General features: G+C 51.9%; 1 protein-coding gene across 5 annotated transcripts; it reads left to right on the forward strand.

The window, feature by feature from the left end:
- Positions 1-295: 295 nt before the first annotated feature.
- On the forward strand, positions 296-14,748 carry LOC149455962 (NACHT, LRR and PYD domains-containing protein 3-like). 5 transcript variants are annotated; one of them, XM_089685545.1, is made up of 13 exons: positions 296-317; positions 6,695-6,753; positions 7,181-8,888; positions 9,791-9,880; positions 10,313-10,483; positions 11,161-11,331; positions 11,725-11,895; positions 12,306-12,476; positions 12,563-12,733; positions 13,065-13,235; positions 13,311-13,490; positions 13,625-13,713; positions 14,527-14,748. In XM_089685545.1, the coding sequence occupies exons 2-12, from the start codon at positions 6,732-6,734 to the stop codon at positions 13,671-13,673; spliced, it is 3,075 nt and encodes a 1,024-aa protein (XP_089541671.1). In that variant the 5' UTR covers positions 296-317; positions 6,695-6,731; the 3' UTR covers positions 13,674-13,713; positions 14,527-14,748. The 5 variants fall into 5 exon arrangements, with proteins under 5 accessions (XP_089541671.1, XP_089541669.1, XP_089541668.1 ...); XM_089685543.1 differs by lacking the exon at positions 296-317 and adding an exon at positions 327-346; XM_089685542.1 differs by lacking the exon at positions 296-317 and adding an exon at positions 465-660.
- The last annotated feature ends 6,175 nt before the right edge of the window (positions 14,749-20,923 follow it).

Below are 20,923 nucleotides of genomic sequence, written 5' to 3' on the forward strand. Positions count from 1 at the left end.
CCCTCCCACCCCTCTATCCTCCCGGAGACTAAACCCCGCCCTGCCGCCTCCATCCTCTGAGACTAAACCCCGCCCTGACCCCTCACACCCTTCAAGAGCCTAAACCCCGCCTCCCACCCCTCTAACCTCCCGGACCCCGCCCTGACACGCCTCTCGTTCTCCCCTAAACCCCGCCCTGCCGCCTCCCACTCCTCCGTCCTCCCGGAGACAAAACCCCGCCCTGCCACCTCCCACCCCTCCATCCTCCCGGACCCCGCCCTGGCACGCCTCTCGTTCTCCCCTCCATCCTCCCAGAGACTAAAACCCGCCCTGAGATTGTAAGTGGGAAGCGAACTGGAGGGATGAGGTATTAGAGCTTTAATAGAATGGATTTGGCTGAATGGAGAAAGGGGGAGGAGTATCGGGAAGGTATAAAGGATGTTTGGAGCTGGAAAATGATGTCTTGGATAACACCCTGGAGGAGGGTGAAACGCGTTGCCATATTTCTGGTTGTGGTGGATGCGTGGTGACATCACATCCCGTGAGTGGAGCTCACACTGGTTTGCAGCGCTCCAAGGGGATTTCTACAGATCACTGCTAGCCCACTTCTACAAATGGAATGATGTCATATAATATGATCCTTGGGGCCGATTATAGAAGCCTGAGGATACTTTCTATCATGTGAGTGGGCGGGGTCTGCTCTCCGGGAGGATGGAGGAGGGGTCAGGGCGGGGTTTAATCTCTGGGAGGATGGAGGGGTCAGGGTGGGGTTTAATCTCTGGGAGGATGGAGGGGTCAGGGCGGGGTTTAGTCTCCAGGAGGATGGAGGGGTGGGAGGCGGCAGGGCTGGGTTTAGGGGAGAACGAGAGGCGTGTCAGGGCGGGGTCCGGGAGGTTAGAGGGGTGGGAGGCGGGGTTTAGGCTCTTGAAGGGTGTGAGGGGTCAGGAGGCGACAGGGTCAGGAGGCGACAGGAGGTCAGGGCAGGTTTAGTCATATGAGTGCAGTAAGGCAGCATTTTTTAGATAGAAGAATCTTATACATTGTTGCACTATTTGTGTCTCTTTATTTGCTCCTCATTGTCATCTAATGGTGGGAGGAGGAATCACGGATGTGGGGAGCGGGAATTGCGGATGGTGGGAGCGGGAATTGCGGACGGTGGGAGCAGGAATCGTGGATGGGACGGAGCGGGGATCACGGATGGACAGACGGGAGGAGCAGGGATCACGGACAGGGGGAGCAGGGATCACGGACGGTGGGAGTGGGAATCACAGACGGTGGGAGGGGGAATCGCGGACGGTGGGAGCGGGAATTGCGGATGGGAAGTAGCGGGATCACGGATGGACGGACGGGGGGAGCAGGGATCACGGACGGGGGGAGCAGGGATCACGGACGGTGGGAGCGGGGATCACCGACGGTGGGAGCGGGAATCGCGGACGGTGGGAGCGGGAATCACCGACGGTGGGAGGGGGAGTCGCGGACGGTGTGAGGGGGAGTCGCGGACGGGGGGAATGGGAGTCGCGGACGGTGGGAACGGGAGTCGCGGACGGTGGGAGCGGGAATCGCGGACGTTGGGAGCGGGAATCGCGGATGGGAAGGAGCGAGATCATGGATGGACGGACGGGGGGAACAGGGATCTCGGACGGGGGGAGCAGGGATCACGGACGGTGGGATTGGGAGTCGCGGGCGGTGGGAGGGGGAATCGCGGACGGTGGGAGGGGGAATTGCGGATGGTGGGAGCGGGAATCACGGACGTTGGGAGCGGGAATCGCGGACGGTGGGAGCAAGAATCGCAGATGGGAAGGAGCGAGATCACGGACGGGGGAAGCAGGGATCTCGGACGGTGGGAGCGGGAATCGCGGACGGTGGGAGGGGGAATCGCGGACGGTGGGAGGGGGAATCGCGGACGGGGGGAGCGGGAATTGCGGATGGGAAGTAGCGGGATCACGGATGGACGGACGGGGGGAGCAGGGATCACGGACGGTGGGAGCGGGGATCACCGACGGTGGGAGCGGGAATCGCGGACGGTGGGAGCGGGAATCACCGACGGTGGGAGGGGGAGTCGCGGACGGGGGGAATGGGAGTCGCGGACGGTGGGAACGGGAGTCGCGGACGGTGGGAACGGGAGTCGCGGATGGGAAGGAGCGAGATCATGGATGAATGGACGGGGGGGAGCAGGGATCTCGGACGGGGGGAGCAGGGATCACGGACGGTGGGAGCGGGAGTCGCGGACGGTGGGAGCGGGAATCGCGGACGGTGGGAGGGGGAATCGCGGACGGTGGGAGGGGGAATTGCGGATGTTGGGAGCGGGAATCACGGACGTTGGGAGCGGGAATCGCGGACGGTGGGAGCGAGAATCGCAGATGGGAAGGAGCGAGATCATGGATGGACGGACGGGGGGAGCAGGGATCTCGGACGGTGGGAGCGGGAATCACGGACGGTGGGAGGGGGAATCGCGGACGGTGGGAGGGGGAATCGCGGACGGTGGGAGCGGGAATCGCGGACGGTGGGAGCGGGAATCACCGACGGTGGGAGGGGGAGTCGCGGACGGGGGGAACGGGAGTCGCGGACGGTGGGAACGGGAGTCGCGGATGGGAAGGAGCGAGATCATGGATGAACGGACAGGGGGGAGCAGGGATCTCGGACGGGGGGAGCAGGGATCACGGACGGTGGGAGCGGGAGTCGCGGACGGTGGGAGCGGGAATCGCGGACGGTGGGAGGGGGAATCGCGGACGGGAAGGAGCGAGATCACGGATGGACGGACGGGGAGAGCAGGGATCTCGGACGGTGGGAGCGGGAATCACGGACGGTGGGAGGGGGAATCGCGGACGGTGGGAGGGGGAATCGCGGACGGGGGGAGCGGGAGTCGCGGGTGGTGGGAGGGGGAATCGCGGACGGTGGGAGGGGGAATCGCGGACGGTGGGAACGGGAGTCGTGGACGGTGGGAGGGGGAATCGCGGACGGTGGGAGCGGGAATCACGGACGTTGGGAGCGGGAATCGCGGACGGTGGGAGCGGGAATCGCGGATGGGAAGGAGCGAGATCACGGATGGACGGGGGGAGCAGGGATCTCGGACGGTGGGAGCGGGAATCACGGACGGTGGGAGCGGGAATCACGGACGGTGGGAGGGGGAATCGCGGACGGTGGGAGGGGGAATCGCGGACGGGGGAGCAGGAGTCGCGGACGGTGGGAACGGGAGTCGCGGACGGTGGGAGCGGGAATCACCGACGGTGGGAGGGGGAGTCGCGGACGGTGGGAGGGGGAGTCGCGGACGGGGGGAATGGGAGTCGCGGACGGTGGGAACGGGAGTCGCGGACGGTGGGAACGGGAGTCGCGGATGGGAAGGAGCGAGATCATGGATGAATGGACGGGGGGGAGCAGGGATCTCGGACGGGGGGAGCAGGGATCTCGGACGGTGGGAGCGGGAGTCGCGGACGGTGGGAGCGGGAATCGCGGACGGTGGGAGGGGGAATCGCGGACGGTGGGAGGGGGAATTGCGGATGGTGGGAGCGGGAATCACGGACGTTGGGAGCGGGAATCGCGGACGGTGGGAGCGGGAATCGCGGATGGGAAGGAGCGAGATCACGGATGGACGGGGGGAGCAGGGATCTCGGACGGTGGGAGCGGGAATCACGGACGGTGGGAGGGGGAATCGCGGACGGTGAGAGGGGGAATCGCGGACGGGGGAGCGGGAGTCGCGGACGGTGGGAGCGGGAGTCGCGGACGGTGGGAGCGGGAGTCGCGGACGGTGGGAGGGGGAGTCACGGACGGTGGGAGGGGGAATCGCGGACGGTGGGAGGGGGAATCGCGGACGGGGGGAGCGGGAGTCGCGGACGGTGGGAACGGGAGTCGCGGACGGTGGGAGCGGGAATCGCGGATGGGAAGGAGCAGGGATCGCGGATGGACGGACGGGGGAGCAGGGATCACGGACGGTGGGAGGGAGAATCGCGGACGGTGGGAGGGGGAATTGCGGACGGTGGGAGCGGGAGTCGCGGACGGTGGGAGGGGGAATCGCGGACGGTGGGAGGGGAAATCGCGGATGGGAAGGAGCGAGATCACGGATGGACGGGGGGAGCAGGGATCTCGGACGGTGGGAGCGGGAATCGCGGACGGTGGGAGGGGGAATCGCGGACGGTGGGAGGGGGAATTGCGGATGGTGGGAGCGGGAATCGCGGACGGTGGGAGCGGGAATCGCGGATGGGAAGGAGCGAGATCACGGATGGACGGGGGGAGCAGGGATCTCGGACGGTGGGAGCGGGAATCACGGACGGTGGGAGGGGGAATCGCGGACGGTGGGAGGGGGAATCGCGGACGGGGGATCGGGAGTCGCGGACGGTGGGAGCGGGAGTCGCGGACGGTGGGAGCGGGAGTCGCGGACGGTGGGAGGGGGAGTCACGGACGGTGGGAGGGGGAATCGCGGACGGTGGGAGGGGGAATCGCGGACGGGGGGAGCGGGAGTCGCGGACGGTGGGAACGGGAGTCGCGGACGGTGGGAGCGGGAATCGCGGATGGGAAGGAGCAGGGATCGCGGATGGACGGACGGGGGAGCAGGGATCACGGACGGTGGGAGGGAGAATCGCGGACGGTGGGAGGGGGAATCGCGGACGGTGGGAGCGGGAGTCGCGGACGGTGGGAGGGGGAATCGCGGACGGTGGGAGGGGGAATCGCGGATGGGAAGGAGCGGGGATCGCGGATGGACGGACGGGGGGAGCGGGGATCACGGACGGTGGGAGGGGGAATCGCGGACGGTGGGAGGGGGAGTCGCGGACGGTGGGAGCTGGAGTCGCAGACGGTGGGAGCGGGAATCGCGGTTGGTGGGAGCGTGAGTCGCGGACGGTGGGAGGGGTCATCGTGGACGGGGGGGAGGAGTTTCTGGGATGGAGCACAATTTATATATTTTGAATAAAATTCCTTGGACTTTGTTTGGACTTTTTTCACATTTGTTTCATATTATTTACATTTTTTTTTTTTTGCGCTGTGGAGTGTTTATATGAAGAATGTATGATGATGTATGGAGATACAGAGCAGAGGAGTCCATAGTGACAGGACAGGTAAGGATAGACCCGACCGGAGGAGTCCATAGTGACAGGACAGGTAAGGATAGACCCGACCGGAGGAGTCCATAGTGACAGGACAGGTAAGGATAGACCCGACCGGAGGAGTCCATAGTGACAGGTCAGGTGAGGATAGACCCAACCGGAGGAGTCCATAGTGACAGGAGAGGGGAGGACAGACCCGACTTCATAGGAGAACAGCTCCCGAAACGTGTCATCTCACGAAGGTCTGTCCTCTCCTGTCACGATGGACTCCTCCGGTGGGGTCTGTCCTCCCCTCTCCTGTCACGATGTACTCCTCTGGTCGGGTCTGTCCTCCCCTCTCCTGTCACGATGGACTCCTCTGCTTTGGATCTTCATACATACATCATACATTCTCGGTGATGCAGGACGAGACGCCATGTTATGCTGAAGTAACGGAATAAGGAGCTAACCAGAACACGTGTCACCACATCCTCCCCCACAACTAGAGGTCTCTGCTCTACACAAGAGTCCCCGGAACAGGCGCCATTTTCCCAGAGACCACCCCCTCCTCCGGGTGACAGAATTCCACCCATCCTCCGGGGAGATCCGCCGTCCGGAGAGAGGAAAGCAATCCGAGCATCGGACTCTGAATATGGGGGCGGGAGGTCTCCGGGAGGATGCAGGGGTCAGGGAGATGTCTGGTCTCCGGGTGGATGTCAGGGCGGGGTTTTGTCTCCGGGAAGATGGAGGGGTGGGACGAGAGGAGGGTCAGGGTGTGGCCAAGGCGGTATTATAAGGAGGGGGCGGGAAGTTCCGCTGCATCGCTGATTGAGCGCCTGACAGGTGAAGAGCTGGGAGAGGTGCAGATAAGTCGTGTGAGAAGCTGCTAATGGAAGCGGACTCCTTGGCTGTGATGATGTCACTCGGTGCAGGACATCGGATTCCTCTGCACCTCACAGCTTCTATGGGAGCCTCACCACACAGGAGCCCCTTCCCCCATGACTCACCTCTCATAGGAGGCCCCCCCCCCCCATTGCTGAGTCAGAGGGACTGGAGGGGGGAGAGAATTTGAGTGCCCTTCCCCCATGATGTATCTGCAGCCCCCCCCAGAACCTTTGATTCAGTGATGGGGGAGGGGCTCCTGCAAGAGGTGAGTCATGGGTGGGAGGAGCTCCTGCGAGAGGGGAGTCATGGGTGGGAGGGGCTCTTGCGAGGGGGGAGTCATGGGGTCCCTCTCTCCTACCATGACTCACCTTTTGCAGGAGCCCCTCCCCCATTGCTGACTGAGCTCCCTGTGTGATGAGTCATGGGGGGGGATGTCACTCAGCTTCTAGCAGACACTTCTCACACAGAACGTCTCCCATAGGTGTGACATCAGTTGTAGGTGGTGCCTGGTGATGCTCTGCCCACTGCAGGTCTCCTTCCCTTCAGCTGATTGGCTGATGGGAGTCCCTCAGTTTGTAGAGTGGCTCCTTTGGGGTACCTGGCAGTTTCCTGCCTCTAAACCCATGAGGACCTGGGCTCAGGGGAGGTAGGTGAGGGGCTCCTATAGGGTGGTGTCTGGAGGGGGGAGGGGAGGATTGGGTGTGTGTGGAAGATCTGGGGGAGAGGGGGAGCATTGGTTGTGGTGGGGGAGAGGATTGGGTGTGATAAGATGTGGCTCCTTCCATCACTTGCTGACCTCGTCTTTTCTCTTCCAGTTCCGGAGGTGAAGTCTGCACCCGCTCTGCCGGCACCATGGTGGAGTCCCCCCTGAGAGGTAATTGGCAGGGGGATGCCCCTCCCACACCCTTCTCTACAATGATTGGATGTAGACTGTGGGCCCCTCCCCTTGGATGTAGCCTGTGGGCCCCTCCCCTCGGACGTGGCTCTGTAGGGATGGGGAAGGAGCGAGCATTGGGGGTCCTGTCATCTGAACCAGCAATGAGGAAGTCTCCCAGACTAGGGGGTATGGCAAGCAACACTTCCACCCCCAACTAATACCCCCCCCCCCATATATACAAAGAGGGTGGGCCAGGCAGAGGCCAGTGCAGAGGGGTGGGCTGGGTGGAGGCTGGTGTTCTAATAATTTCTGAGGTCCTTGTAACGTTCGTCGGGGTCGAAGAATAGGAACGCTCCATAAGATAGGTTTATGCTTCACCCTCTATCTGCTGCTCCTCAACTTGATCCATATTTCTGCTCCACAGAATGGAAATCCAAGTATCTGGCATCTGTGAAAGAAGTCTTCCAACACATTGAAGCCCACGATTCCCATGTGGGGAAGGTTGTCTGCCTTGGGCAGAGATATCCCAGGCTCCGCCCCCTCCAGGTTAATCGGGAGGAGAATGATACAATACCTTATTCTGGCACTTTACTTCAGCGTGCCGAGGTCACCGAGTCCTCAGACCAATATTCCCCATCCAAGGTCCAGGACCTGTTTGTTCCTGATGGCAGCGGGTTTGTCCCCAAGACTGTGGTGTTGGTGGGACCTCCTGGAATAGGGAAAACTCTGACCACACGGAAGATCATGCTGGACTGGGCCTCTGGAAGCCTCTATGCCGACCGTTTTAGTTTTCTGTTTTACTTGAACAGCAGAAAAATAAATATGATTAACGGCAATATCGATATTGAAGGACTTGTGGCCAAAAGCTGCTCCAAGCTGCAGTGCCCAGAGAATATGATCAAGTCGGCTTTCAATGATCCTTCCAAGGTTCTGATCGTTCTCGATGGGTTCGATGAGCTGAGGTGGACCATGGAAGATGACGAAGATGACTGTGATGACCCTTTCCAGCAGACCCACAAAGACACCTTCCTAAGATGCCTATTGAGGAAATCTATCCTTCCTGAAACCTCTCTGCTCATCACGTCCAGATCTATGTGCCTCCCAAAGATGAAGGAGCTCACTCAGTCCCCTTGTTCTGTAGAACTTCTCGGGTTGTCTGAAGGCGATTTAGAAGAATATTTCCACAACTTCTTCAAAAACAAAGATGAGGCAGACCAGGCTATCTCAGTGGTGAGAGAAAATGAAGTTCTGTTGGGTTTGTCTTCAGTTCCTTTGATTTGTTGGCTTGTTTGTAAGATACTGAAGGCAGGAATGAAGAACGAGCTGAGCCCAGCAACCTGTAGAACCCTCACCTCCGTTTACCTGTCGTATCTCAGGAGCTTACTTCTCAACCAAGGCGGCAACCAGGCGGCCCTCCAGTGTCTGCAGAACCTCTGTGCCTTGGCCATCGAAGGCACCTTGAGTCAGAAGAGCTTGTTTGATGAGGAAGATCTTAGACTGTATGAGCTGACTATATCGGCGGTAGCTTCTGTCTTTCCAGATGACCACATTTTCCAGAAGGATGTGGAAGCCACAACCAACTACAGCTTCATTCACAAGAGTGTTCAGGATTTCTTTGCTGCGTTGTATTATGTGTTGGATGAAGATGCTGAGGTTAAAGAGACCGGCATAGTAAGTGGAGATGCATTCCTCCCGAGAGTCTGCAGAGGAAGATCTCTGATTTATCAGGCTGAATATCAGCCATACTTGAACTCCACCATACAGTTCCTCTTTGGCCTCCTGAATAATGATCAGTTGAAGGAGTTTGCGGAAGGCCTTGGGTCTAGCGTTTCCTTACGAGCCAAATTTGCCATGGAGAAATGGCTTGTTGATGGAAGGCTCTGCACCGATGCCCTAACCTGCTTCTACGAGGCTCAGGACAAGGAGCTGTGCAGCCGAGTGTTCAGTGCCAAAGACCTGGTGTTTGAGCCGTGTTTTTACAGCTCATCCATGGAGAATGTGCGGATCAGAGAGATGCTGTATTGTCTGGCAGACCAGAGGAGCTTTGTCTCCATCCGCCTGGAGGATCAGCTGATGAGACCCCGAGACCTGGAATTGCTGTCTCCCTTCTTCCATAGCTCCTCAAAGCTCTGGTAAGTGTTCTTCTGTAGTCCCTTTACCCCAAACTAACATCTCTGATGTCTAGAGACCTTTCTTGTAGGACGTCATGAACGGTCACACCAACACATGGATCTTCCATTACTGCTGGGGTCAAGTCTTCATGCTTACGTTTGTCTTTTGTAGTCTGTAGATTTAAGGTAAATTGAAGGCCTTTGAATGTCCAGCATCATGTAGAATGGACTACCTCCTAGAACCAAACTTCCCAAACTGCCTTCTGCTGGAACCAGGAGATATGGTATGGAAACCCTTCCAGAATTGTCATCTAACATCACTGGAAGGCTGTCCTGACCATACCCGTACCCTGGCTGTTGTGTATAGAGGTCTCATCTGTAATTCATGGCCTACAATGCTGGACCTAATCCACTGTCCATGGCCATTGTTTCTTAGGGAGGCCAAAGCCTAAAGTGAATTTCTCAGCTTTTAAAGAAATTCACTGAGTTTCCCCCATCAACAGTGACAGGGGGATCCCTCTCGCTGAGCCATTGTGTTCTGGTGGGGAGGGAGCTGTCCTTACTGGGAGAACAGGGATTATTGCTAGTGGCAGGCTGGTTGTACCAAAGTTGATCGATACATTCGGCCTCCCCATACATGGTTCAAATCTCAAGAGTTCCTGCTGAACCGGCAGAGATTCAAGCAGTCAATGGCTGGCTTTAGTTGTTGGAGATGGTGGATGTCCTGGTTGAGGTTTGGAGTGGCTTGTGTTCTGGTTGATCAGTTGATGTATTTTGGGTCTCCTTATCCATGGGAGACCTCATTATCTAGTAACAGCTTCTTGAACCCATCGACCTCCGACTGATATGTTAAAGGGCTCCTGGCTTCTGAAGTTTTTCTTGTAAAATAATTGGTTCTGAGATAATTTGTATTTCTCCTTCAGCTTCACACGGTGTGGCTTTGCTGAGGACATTGCGAGGGGTGGAAAGGCTTCCTGGATGTCTAAACCGGACAGCAAGATCGAAGAACTGGAGTAAGTTTGTGCCCTTCTGGCCTCTTCCCTAATCTCTTGTCAGGCTGCTGGTGACCACCTAGAATTGAACCTCAGTGTAGTCATGGTGTCCTTCCAATTTTCAGAAGTGCTCATCATATATAGAAATGTTTTCTGCATGGTAGAAAACCTCTGGTGGGTCCTTTATTCACTGGTGGACATGCAGACCTCTGGATTATAGTGTCCCATCACCACCATGTTGGAATTGACAGCTGCTCCTTCCTCATGGGCTGTCCCCAGGAGTCTACAATCAGTTCCCTACATGGGACTGTTAGCTGGGAATATAGGTCCCACCAATTCCTAATCCGGGTTCTCAAGGAAGGAAAGGAGCTAAATTGTGATTTTATTCTGGCTTGAGTTGGACTTTTTTGCCATCTTGGACTACAATCCTGATGCTTTTTGCTCTCCTCACAGGTTTCATGTTTCTGTGGTCACCCCGTCCTTCTACGAGGATCTCCGTTCTGCTTTTTCTTCCAGCCGATCGCTCACCAAACTTGTCCTGGGTCACCACACTCTGGAGGACTCCGCTCTGAAAACCATGTGCGATGGCCTACGCCAGCCGGGCTGTGTCCTGCAGGAGCTGTCGTAAGTCTCCTCCTGGAGGGGGTGGGGCAGTCTCCTCCTGGAGGGGGTGGGACTGGGTGGGGCGGTCACCACCTGAAGGGGGAGGGATTGGTGGGGGGGCAGTCTTGAGGGGGTGGGACTGGTGGGGGGGGCAGTCTCCTCCTGGGGGGAGGGGGTGGGACTGGGGGGAACAGACCTGAGTGCTAACACATATATTGGACAAACCCTTACTCACGAGGGACAATTCTCTGCTGACATAAAGCCATGAGAGGTCACGCTCCCATTGTTGATGGTTAGAAGATGTTCTGCATTGAGATGGCCAACGCAATGGCAGGTCTACCCCTCCATCCAACCAAGGTTGGTCTTCCTGCAGTAATGGCCTCTACTCTTCTGGAAAGGCACCATGAGACGATGGGACATTGTTGGTTGGCTGTTCATCTCTTGTTGGGGGGCAGGGTCACTGATATTTGAGTGGTGGGCGTCAGCTTACGATTACTCTTCAGTTTGTACCCCCAGGTGAGATTGGGATTCTGAGTTTCCCCTACATCTAAGGTGGTGTCGGGGTAATGAGGGACGTCCAGATACTTCTGATGTGTCGGTTGTTGGTCTCCTCTCCCGAGTTCAGACATCTTTATGGTCCATTCTAAGTTCACTGGATGGCAGATTCCTAATTATGAGGCTCTGACTTTTGTTTGCAGGCTTGGTGACTGCAACTTGACTGCCCCGAGCTGTCGGATCATTGGCTCCGCCATTAAAGAAAACCGATCTCTACACAAGTTGGATCTGGCACTGAATAAAATTGAGGATGAGGGAGTGAAATTTCTATGTGAAGTGTTGGAGGTTCCGGGGTGTACCCTGCAGGAGCTGAGGTGAGTCTTCAACTCGTATAATAGAAGTACCAGAAGGGTTGTCCCATCCTAGACATTGCATCACTTCCTGTCCTGTAGACACACCAGGAGGACCAGAAGGTCTGTCCTGTAGACACAACAGGAACTGATGGAAACTTCCTTGTAGGCTGTCACCAGTATGGGGGTCCCCATTGGAGGATTTCCACTATTCCTTTTCTGGTGACCACTCGCAATATTGGATTTCCCTTCCCTCTCAGCCCTATATAGAGGGATAACCGTACCGGTGTCACAGAACCTTATGGGTTCTTCCACGTGCTATCTTCAGCTTTCAGCACCGAATCTCTCAGTGTATCAGGTTGTAGATATTACTGGTAAAACCGAGCCGTAAGTTCTAACTGGACTTGTCCCTTCCAGGATTGAATTCTCTGATCTGACTCCGGCCTGCTGTGAATTCCTCCGCTCTGCTCTGATGACCAATCGATCTCTCACGACCCTGTACCTGAGAGAGTGCAACCTCGAGGACACTGGGGTCAAGATGCTGTGTGAGGCTCTCCGCCATCCAGGCTGCACTGTGAAGATGCTGGCGTGAGTTCTGGTGGGCCCATTGGTAGTGGGGAGGTGGTCTGGCGGGCCTATTATAGAACAGGAGAGAACTGTTGTAATGTACTTGTGGGGAGTAGAACTGGGTATGGGATGATGCTGAGTATGAACAACTTCTGACAGCAGATCCCAGGGTTGCCATGTAAATCCATACCCCCCCCCCCCTTCCCCTGCAGGGTGACTAGCAGTGGGAGGAGCCACCATACTGGGCAAGTCCAATCCAGTTCCTCTCCACTATGTCCACACTACACTAATTCCAGGATAGTTTTTGGTGTAGTCTCTTGTATTTCCCACCAATGATGAACAGACTGAATGCAGATTGTCCATGGGGGGGGGGGGCTCCTGGTCACATGGTCTGGGTGGGCTCCTGGTCATGTGGTCTTTGTTCTATGCAGGTTGTTTGAGAATAACCTCACCAGCTCGTCCTGCGAGGATTTCCGATCGGTCATTCTTACAAACCGGACCCTAACCAGCCTGAATTTGCAGGACAACAAACTTGGGGACTCCGGAGTGAAGCTCCTCTGTGAAGGACTGTGTGACCCGGGCTGTACCGTGCAGGAGATGGAGTAAGAGTTCAGCCAATGGGGCTAAAGTCTAGCACCAGGTCCCAGGAGCTAATTGGGTAGTTTTTCATATGGATGTCTCTTTCCAGATTAGCCACTTGTGAGCTGACCCAGGTGTCCTGTGTGGACCTCCGCTCCGTCCTCTCCACCAGCCGGTCTCTGATCAAACTGAGTCTCTCCTGGAATAGTCTGGAGGATTCTGGAGTGAAGGTTCTGTGTGAAGGACTGGGAGACCCGCGCTGCATCCTGCAGGAGCTGGAGTGAGTTCTATATACGCCGCATATTGACAATTGGTTGGGGAGCTGTTTCTGGATGATTGGTCCAAGTGCAGCCCACCTGGAATAATGCCTGTCCAGCAAAATGTCCCCCATTAGTGCAATTACCCCAAGTGGCCCCATTCCTTCTCAGACTCCAGCAGTGTGCAGCTTATGTAAGAGCAGAGGTAACCCACAGTAGTATGTATGTGGTGGCTGTTGCTGCCCGGTGCCCTATGTGGTGGCTGGGGCCCTTACAGGTAGCTCTCGCTCTGCATTGTCATGTTCTGTCATCCATGTCCAGCATGAAACTGACCCTCCATGTTCCCTCCCCCAGGTTGTACGGGTGTGACCTGTCCTCCTCCTCCCTCCAGGATCTGGCCTCCGCCCTCCTCACCAACCAATCACTGACCAGCCTGGATCTGGCAGGAAACAAGTTTGAGGACTCTGGAGTAAAGCGGCTGTGTGAGGCCCTCCAGACTCCAGGCTGTACTCTGCAGACAGTCAGGTGACTCCTCCCTCATGGTAAGCGCAGGTCTCTGGAGTAAAACTCCATACTTACCTCCTTGTCTCCATTGTACAGAGTGGGGTATTGTGAGCTGACCTCCTCCTGCACTGAGGAATTCATGGCCGTCATCGATGCAAACACTTCTCTGGAGGAGCTGGATGTGTCGTTTGGCTATGAGGATGTAGCGCCCCCTGTAGATCTGGATGTGATGTTGCTGAGATTCGATCACCCATCCATCACTGTGCAGAAAAGCAAGTAAGTGTACGCTGCCCTGGCTGTGTCGGGGATGACCACGCCCTGTAATGCCTCTTTACATGAACTTCGCCCACAGGACTGCACCTGTCACCCAGTGCACCGCCCTCCACTGAACTGCTTTTTTGTTCTTGTAGCACCCAGGATGGGCTGTTCATCCATGTCAAATACAAGAAGCAGAATTGAGGAATCCCACATTCCTGAGGGTCCCAACCTCCCATCCAAGGTAATTCCCCAAACCCCCCCATCCCGATTCAACATGACAGCTCCACCCAAAACGTGGAGGAATGTAATTGAAATGAGACAACTCTGCCACCCCAGTAAGTTGGCCTGTGTATGGGCAGAGTCTGTGTATGGGCGACCTAGGTGGTGCAAACAGCCTTTCTGAAAAGGTCCAGCCTCTCCACTAATCACTGATAGGATAGTGATGGATGCTGGTGGGTGGAGTCTCCTGGTGGCTTGTGATTTTATTGTCCTGCATAATTGACGTCTCACGCCTCGTGTGATTTTCTGCAGATCTGTACCCCAAGTGGCAGGCATTGTGGTGATGTTCAGTCCTGAAAGGAGCCCAAACCCCCTTAATGACTGATGACCTAGCCCATGTCCGCTGAATATAGTATCATTCATTGCTGAACCCTCGGATGAGCAGTGAATTTTAGAGTTGTGGGCCTCCCAGGATAAGCAGTGAGTGGCAGTTGGTGGGGCCCGCCATGTGTAGTTGGAGCCATAAGACTTCCAGGATGAGCAGTGGGTCTTCAAGGATAAGCTTTGCATGGTAGAGTTGGTGGGCCCTCTAAGATGAGCAGTGGGTTGTAGTCTTGGATCTGGACCCCTTTAAGTTGATCAGTGGTGAGCCCTCCAGGATGAATAGTTGTTTGTGGGCACTCTGGGAAAGGACAGTAGGTGGGGGCCCTCTGGGATGAGCAGGTGGTGGTTGGTGGGCCCTCTGGGATGAGCAGGTGGTGGTTGGTGGGCACTCCGGGATGAGCAGTTTATGGTGTTCAGAAGAATTGGTAATGGAACTTCTCTTCTCTTTCAGGTATTCTGTGGCGATGGCCCCCTTCCCCCACACTGCACCTTATACATTGCTGTACACCAGACTCTCAGGACTCAACTCGGATTACAGGTGGAGGTGATCATTCATCCCTGCTTAGGACTACTCCACTGATAACTGCACTATTCTCTCTCCTAACCTCCTGCGCCTCAATGAGTGGAAGGACCTAATCTGAGGATGATTGCTTTGTGACCTGACCTGTCCCGCCCCCCCCCCATCCTTTCTGCAGCAGTGCACTTTAATGTAAAGCTTTCTATTGGTGGCTTGTTCTGGATGGAGTGGAGGAAGTTTGTCACCACAGCAAGCTAGTTGCCATTGTTGGACAGGAAGTGATGGGTGATACCAGACCAGGAAGTGGAGATCCTCCAATGGGGACACCAGGATTCCACTCACTACCTGTTGTGTATCCTAGGACAGGAAGTGATGGGAAATCACCCCAGCAGGCCAAAGGCTGGAATGAACCTACCTGGGGGGGGGGGGGGGGGGGGGGGGGGGGGGTGTGTCTCGCCTTCTCTGCTCCATCCAAAACAAAAACTGCCTTCAGATAAAATACAAGAAATGTCAGCAGCTGCTGTGCTTCGTAGAATGTGTCCCCACCCAAGTGCCTTCCAGGGCCCCGAGCCCATCTCTGACTGTTACTACGGGGGATTTGTTTGCACTAGAGTATTATTCTGCCATTATTGGCACTATTCTATCCCCATAGCAACACGCATTTATAGTGCAGGGATGGGGTCACATCTCATCTCACTTTTGTATCAGAAATGGTTTTGTTTAATAAAGAGCATTGAATGAAAGCAGAACTGTGTGATTCATATATTGAGTAAGTGAGCGCTTAGAAGTTGCTGTAGCCACTGAACACAAGGTACCAAATAACTAAAGAATGGGTGCAGTACTAAAAATGGAAGAACATATAAATATACTGATATACAAGTGCTAAACAAATACTTCAATAGTAATGTGACTCGTGTTTTCACAAGTGATTACTGAGACTACACATTCAGAAGTGCATTTATTAAAGTGCAAAACTTAAAGTCCGCTCCTATAATATCCAAGTCACTGTGTCGTGACTAATCCACAATATCCCAGTGGGTAAGGTGCATAAACTATCTCAAAATGCTCAGTAATGTGGTGAAGGGTAACAGTGTATCCAAATTGGTACAAGACTGCACACTCGCCAGATGCACAGACAGTATGCGCATGTAAGATACCCCCCTTAAGGTTAAATAGGATCCTCTCTGGTGTGTGTGTGGTCTGGTCTGTTGCTGCTCTCCACTCATTCAACTGATCAGCATGGCTCTAACCATCTAATGTGTGGGTAGTGGGAAGCTGTCACAGAGCCCCAAAAGAGGAGGCCAAATAGTGTGATACGGTTTCAAATTTTCAATTTATTGTATCCAACAAGCAGAGATGAATAAAAACAGCTACTGACCAGATAATGAATCCAAGATGGCCGCTGGGGCCCACATGATGCCTCTGGACTGTAGCGCCTCCCTGACGTGTTTCATGCAAACCGCCCGTATTCATAGGGGGTATGCTCACAGTACCAGGCGTCTGATAGTGTCCTTATATAGTAAAAATGGCACACGCGCGATGAGTGGTGTTCATGCACCAATTTGCAGAAGTGAAGTGTCTCCAAATCGGGCGCCATTTTACTGGAGTCCGACTTCTGCGCATGCGCCATGGTATCGGAATTGTAGGTGTGAAAAACATACCAAAGGGTCAGTTCCAAAGAATCAGAAGAAATTGCACAGATTTGGATATATATTACCATCAAGCCACTATTAAGAATAGGTTTATAGAGAATGGCTATGATGAATCTACTAACATGCACCTTGGAAGGAGTTGCCAATCTGGATAGGAATTTATTGCTGAATGGGACTGCAAAACCGAGACCACCTAAAGTGTGTCCTTTCGTAACCACCACCTATTCCACTCAATAATCCTCGTTATCGTTTTTATATTAACAACTGGAGAATCCTTAAAGCAGACCCTATTTTGGCACAAATTTTACCTGAGAGACCAGAAATTACATTTAGGAGGGCCATTCCCCTAAGAAATAGTGTCTAATTTCAATCCTCCCATACAATATCTCCTCCTTTTTTAACAGTTTAATTGGATTTTATCCATGTAATAAATGTATAATATGCACATGTAATGAACATAGAAAAAGGAGAGTGAACAGCTTTGTCTCCACAACCACAGGAAAAACTTACAACATTGACAGCTTCATATCCTGCAATAGCAGATATGTTGTTTACTTATTGCAGTGCCCATGCAGGAAACAATACATAGATTGTACCACAAGGAGATTGAGGGATCATTTACGCGAACATGTGTACAATATTAAACAGGGTTATAAGGAACACTCCTTGTCCAATCATTACTGAAGGTGTCACAACAGAGACCCTTCATCCTTGTCCTTTGTAGGTATAGACATTGTACACGCACAGTGGAGATGGACTAATAAAAAGAGAGCTGTTTCGCAAATGGAATCAAGGTGGATTTTTGAGATTGGTTCTATGCATCCAAAAGGGCTGAATATCAATATGGATATTAAGGCCCTGATTTACTAAGAATTGAGTCTACCAGCAGACTCTGAACATTCAGGCAGACTCAATTAAATCAATCAAGACCTGTCAGTCTTCTGAGAGGCGTCTAGCAATCTCATTGAGGAACGTCTACTTTGCTATTAGTAAATGTGGAATCGCGTCTGGCACATTTTTAGGTGCAATACTGGATATGTTTGCTAGATGGCGCACAAGTGCAGTCCTTGTACTGTTGCTGTTTTTTTTTTGTTTGCATAACAGAATACTTAGAATGTAACATAAAAAGTACACCTATATTATAATTTTTTTTTTTTTTTTGCTGTTTCTCCAAAATGATCAGACAACTAATGCATGTACTAATGAATGTCATGCATTCTATTTTCAAATGTTAAACATTTTCACACTTATATCTCAATTTGGAATGTATAGTTCTAAGTTCCCAATATAATGATATAGCTTCCTTCTCTTTAATCATGTTACTATTCTATGTTAAAGTCATAGTGCAGCGCTATAAATGCATGTGATCAATACTGAACGCATGTAAAAACCAAAAAGTGCAAATATTTGCAATAATGATGTAAAATGGTAAATGGTGCTAAAATAAGTTCATATAATCATTCCTGAATAATGGAATATCCTTCGTGTGACAGTACCAACTCAGAGAGTGCCTATGAATGGCATGTGTGATTTCTCCGTGACGGACAGTAGTGCATGAACTCGTGAAAGGTAAACCACCCGTAGGACTGGTCTACACTCACCAGAACAAAAGTATTAAAGCGCATGGGTTATACACATCACACATCTGGGGGTGCAGCGGTATGCTGGCAGCTATGGGTTAGTCATCCAGCTCCAGCCATCCATCCAATAGGATGGGTGCCCAAATGGTCCTGGGGAGGAATTAGCTCAGCCACAGGAGCCAGAAAGGTGCCTAATAGTGTAGTACACTGTCACAAGGGTGGATGACCTTTCATGAGTTCATGCACTACTGTTCGTGGTTATATTTATCTTGTGTAATACCATTTTAGTAGTCTAAAAATGATAAAGTGAGCACTGGTAAAATTATATAAACAATGTAACTATTCTACATTGTAGCTCAAACTGTATCTCCCACAGTGGCTTAGTAGTTAGAGCTCAGCACTTGGGTCATGGGTTCTAATACCAGTCATGGCTGCATCTCAGTTTGCATGCTTTCCCTGTATAGATGTGTTTCTGCCAATACTCAAAAGACATGCTGTTAGGTTCATTGGGCCTAGTACATGGCTGAGTTTCTGCCCTTAGAATATAAGCTCCTTGACATTTATGAATGTTAAAAAAAATGGAGATCAATTTTCTGGGTTGTATCAGTGCCAGGAATATTGATCAATTATGATTTTGCCTAATGACTAGAAAGTGGATGAATGTTACCTGTGTCGTGTTCTTCTGACAATTTGGAAATGTGCAAGTTTTATGCTGTGTATATTTCATTGTAACTTTTTTATCTTCTTTTAATTCTGTCTCCTTATACAACTTGACCTCCTCCCCCACCCCATCATCACCTGTCCCATATGCAAATTTATGGATCACCGCCCCACTCTTTTTAACTATTTACTGATCAAGTGAATGTGTCTCATTTTCTATCAGCTACAGCTCAGATCTCACATTATTATATGACTGCTGATTGTATCTCACCACTAGTCTGATTGAATTCACAATTCCTGGTCAGTCCCGTTCCCTTACCTCTTTAGGGTCAGTTCACACTACATGTGTTTCAGTTGCTTTTTCAGCATCACAAATGCACAGAAAGAAGGTTATATGGTTGTCAATGTGATAGTTCACATCAGCAGTTGCATTTTCAGTGCATTGCAGGTGCTGTAAACAAAGTTGACCACGCTGCATTGTTTCTGCACAGAACTGTACTGGAACACGTTGAAACGTCCTTGAATGTAGTAAAACGCACACGTCCCTAATTAAATTGAATAAAAAGAAAGTAGAAAAAACTCACTGGAAGGGATACAAAAATGCAATGCAACGCGTCCAAAACACATCCAAAATGGCCCTGAATGCTATCTGTCTGTGTACAGGGCTGTACACCTGCAGCCATATGCTTGTCAAAATATGACCTGCAGCATTTTCCATTGTGTAACATAGGTTGCCTTCAAACGGCGATAGCCACAAAAAAAACAAAACACTGATTCCCACTCTACAGGCCACAGCACCCATGAGCCCCAAGACCTCAATTACACACAGCTTTATTTATTAACTCAGTACAGTTTTATAATTTAGATTTCACAGGAATATGGTTGGTTGGAATATGGTTGTCCATTAATGTTTTTAGTGTATTTTTACAATATAATTTGGATATTTTCTCTGGCAGTGGGGGGGCTGTCAGGTATGCTGTACGGGGGGCGCCATGATATCTAACAGTGGCCCTGGGTGTATGCTTGTGTCTGTTCCACCTGTATAGTTAGGAAGAACAATACCTTCTATGGAATACCTTGAACCTCTGCTATGTACCTCAATGGATCTAGGAATTGAACATGTTTTCAACTGAAAATACAACATTAGCAATGTTTCCCCGGCAAATGAGGATCAGCTCCTCGGTGGAGAACAGCGATCTCGCCATGTCCAGATGTGGTCTGGAATTCCACAAAAGAACAATTCACAAAACTAAAAAATAGAATTGCAAATTACCACTAAACTCTCCTAACTACACTCCCATCCACTAACACTCCCCACTACCACTTCTGGATGTGTGCAAACATCCTTCCGCAAACGTCATGACGTATTTCCGGTATGACAGCTGCTCTAGCACCTTCAACAGCCATCTTGGCATTTATTTGTGTACCATAGCAATTTTCCATGCGGCTCCATTGTGTATATGACATTCACAAATATGTCTGCAGTTCTATTGTGGATATGGCAATGGTAAATGTAGATTTGCAGCTCTATATGACATTGGCGAGTATATATTTGCCGGTAAAGGCCCAAAGTCAAGATAAATTGGGGGCCTAATGTATTACTGTTAAAAGGATTATAGAAAAATAAGAGATAGCTGCACATTGAACACGACCTATTCATTGGTACATAACATGGTCTTGTGGTGCAATAGGTGGCTTTTGGTTTGTTAGTTTGGACATACCAGCATAAGTGCACTCAGGAAGATTTGGGCATATTATATAGCTAGCAAAAATAAGTGTTAGGGGTGCTAGTACATTCAACTAGAATATGAAATAATCCCCCAAAAATACATAGTCCAAATGTTTATTCATCAAATACACATTCCACATTTATTTGGACAGCAACAACAAATAGGTACATTCAATTTCTTGGGAAAAAAAAAAGCAGGTTTGATGTTGCTAAAATAGATTGGTCCTGCTCATAACAGCTTACAATCTAAAAGATTATACTTCTAATGAACTGTGCTCTCACAGGTTACAGCAGGAAACAAACAGTTATTATATAAATTACGTAGTAGGCTTATCTATCCACAAAACAAGCTGCAGATCAAAATATCAGTATAAAAATACATACCTGCCAAATTAAAACACCTCCCACCTCCCCAAATCCCCCACACATACATTTCTTATCAGGTTTGTCTGAAAACTGCATTTCAGTCTAAATAAAGAGAACTTGGAAGAGCAGAGCAATGGACATGTGTTAGGATTACAATGCAAAGGTAATAAACACACAATCATTGTACACTAACACACAAACACACCTTAGAAGGAAAAAAATGCAAAACATTTACAGCCCACATCAAAACACAACATGAGTGTGGCCTGGGGCAATTCACCACAATATCTCTTCTTCCCCAAACCACCACAGACAAGGACTTGCAGAAAATAATGTGGCCTGTA

The sequence above is a fragment of the Staurois parvus genome, unplaced genomic scaffold (genome assembly GCF_062004578.1).
Source record: "Staurois parvus isolate SC_StPar_1 unplaced genomic scaffold, SC_StPar_1.0 ptg000380l, whole genome shotgun sequence".
Lineage (NCBI taxonomy): Eukaryota > Metazoa > Chordata > Amphibia > Anura > Ranidae > Staurois > Staurois parvus.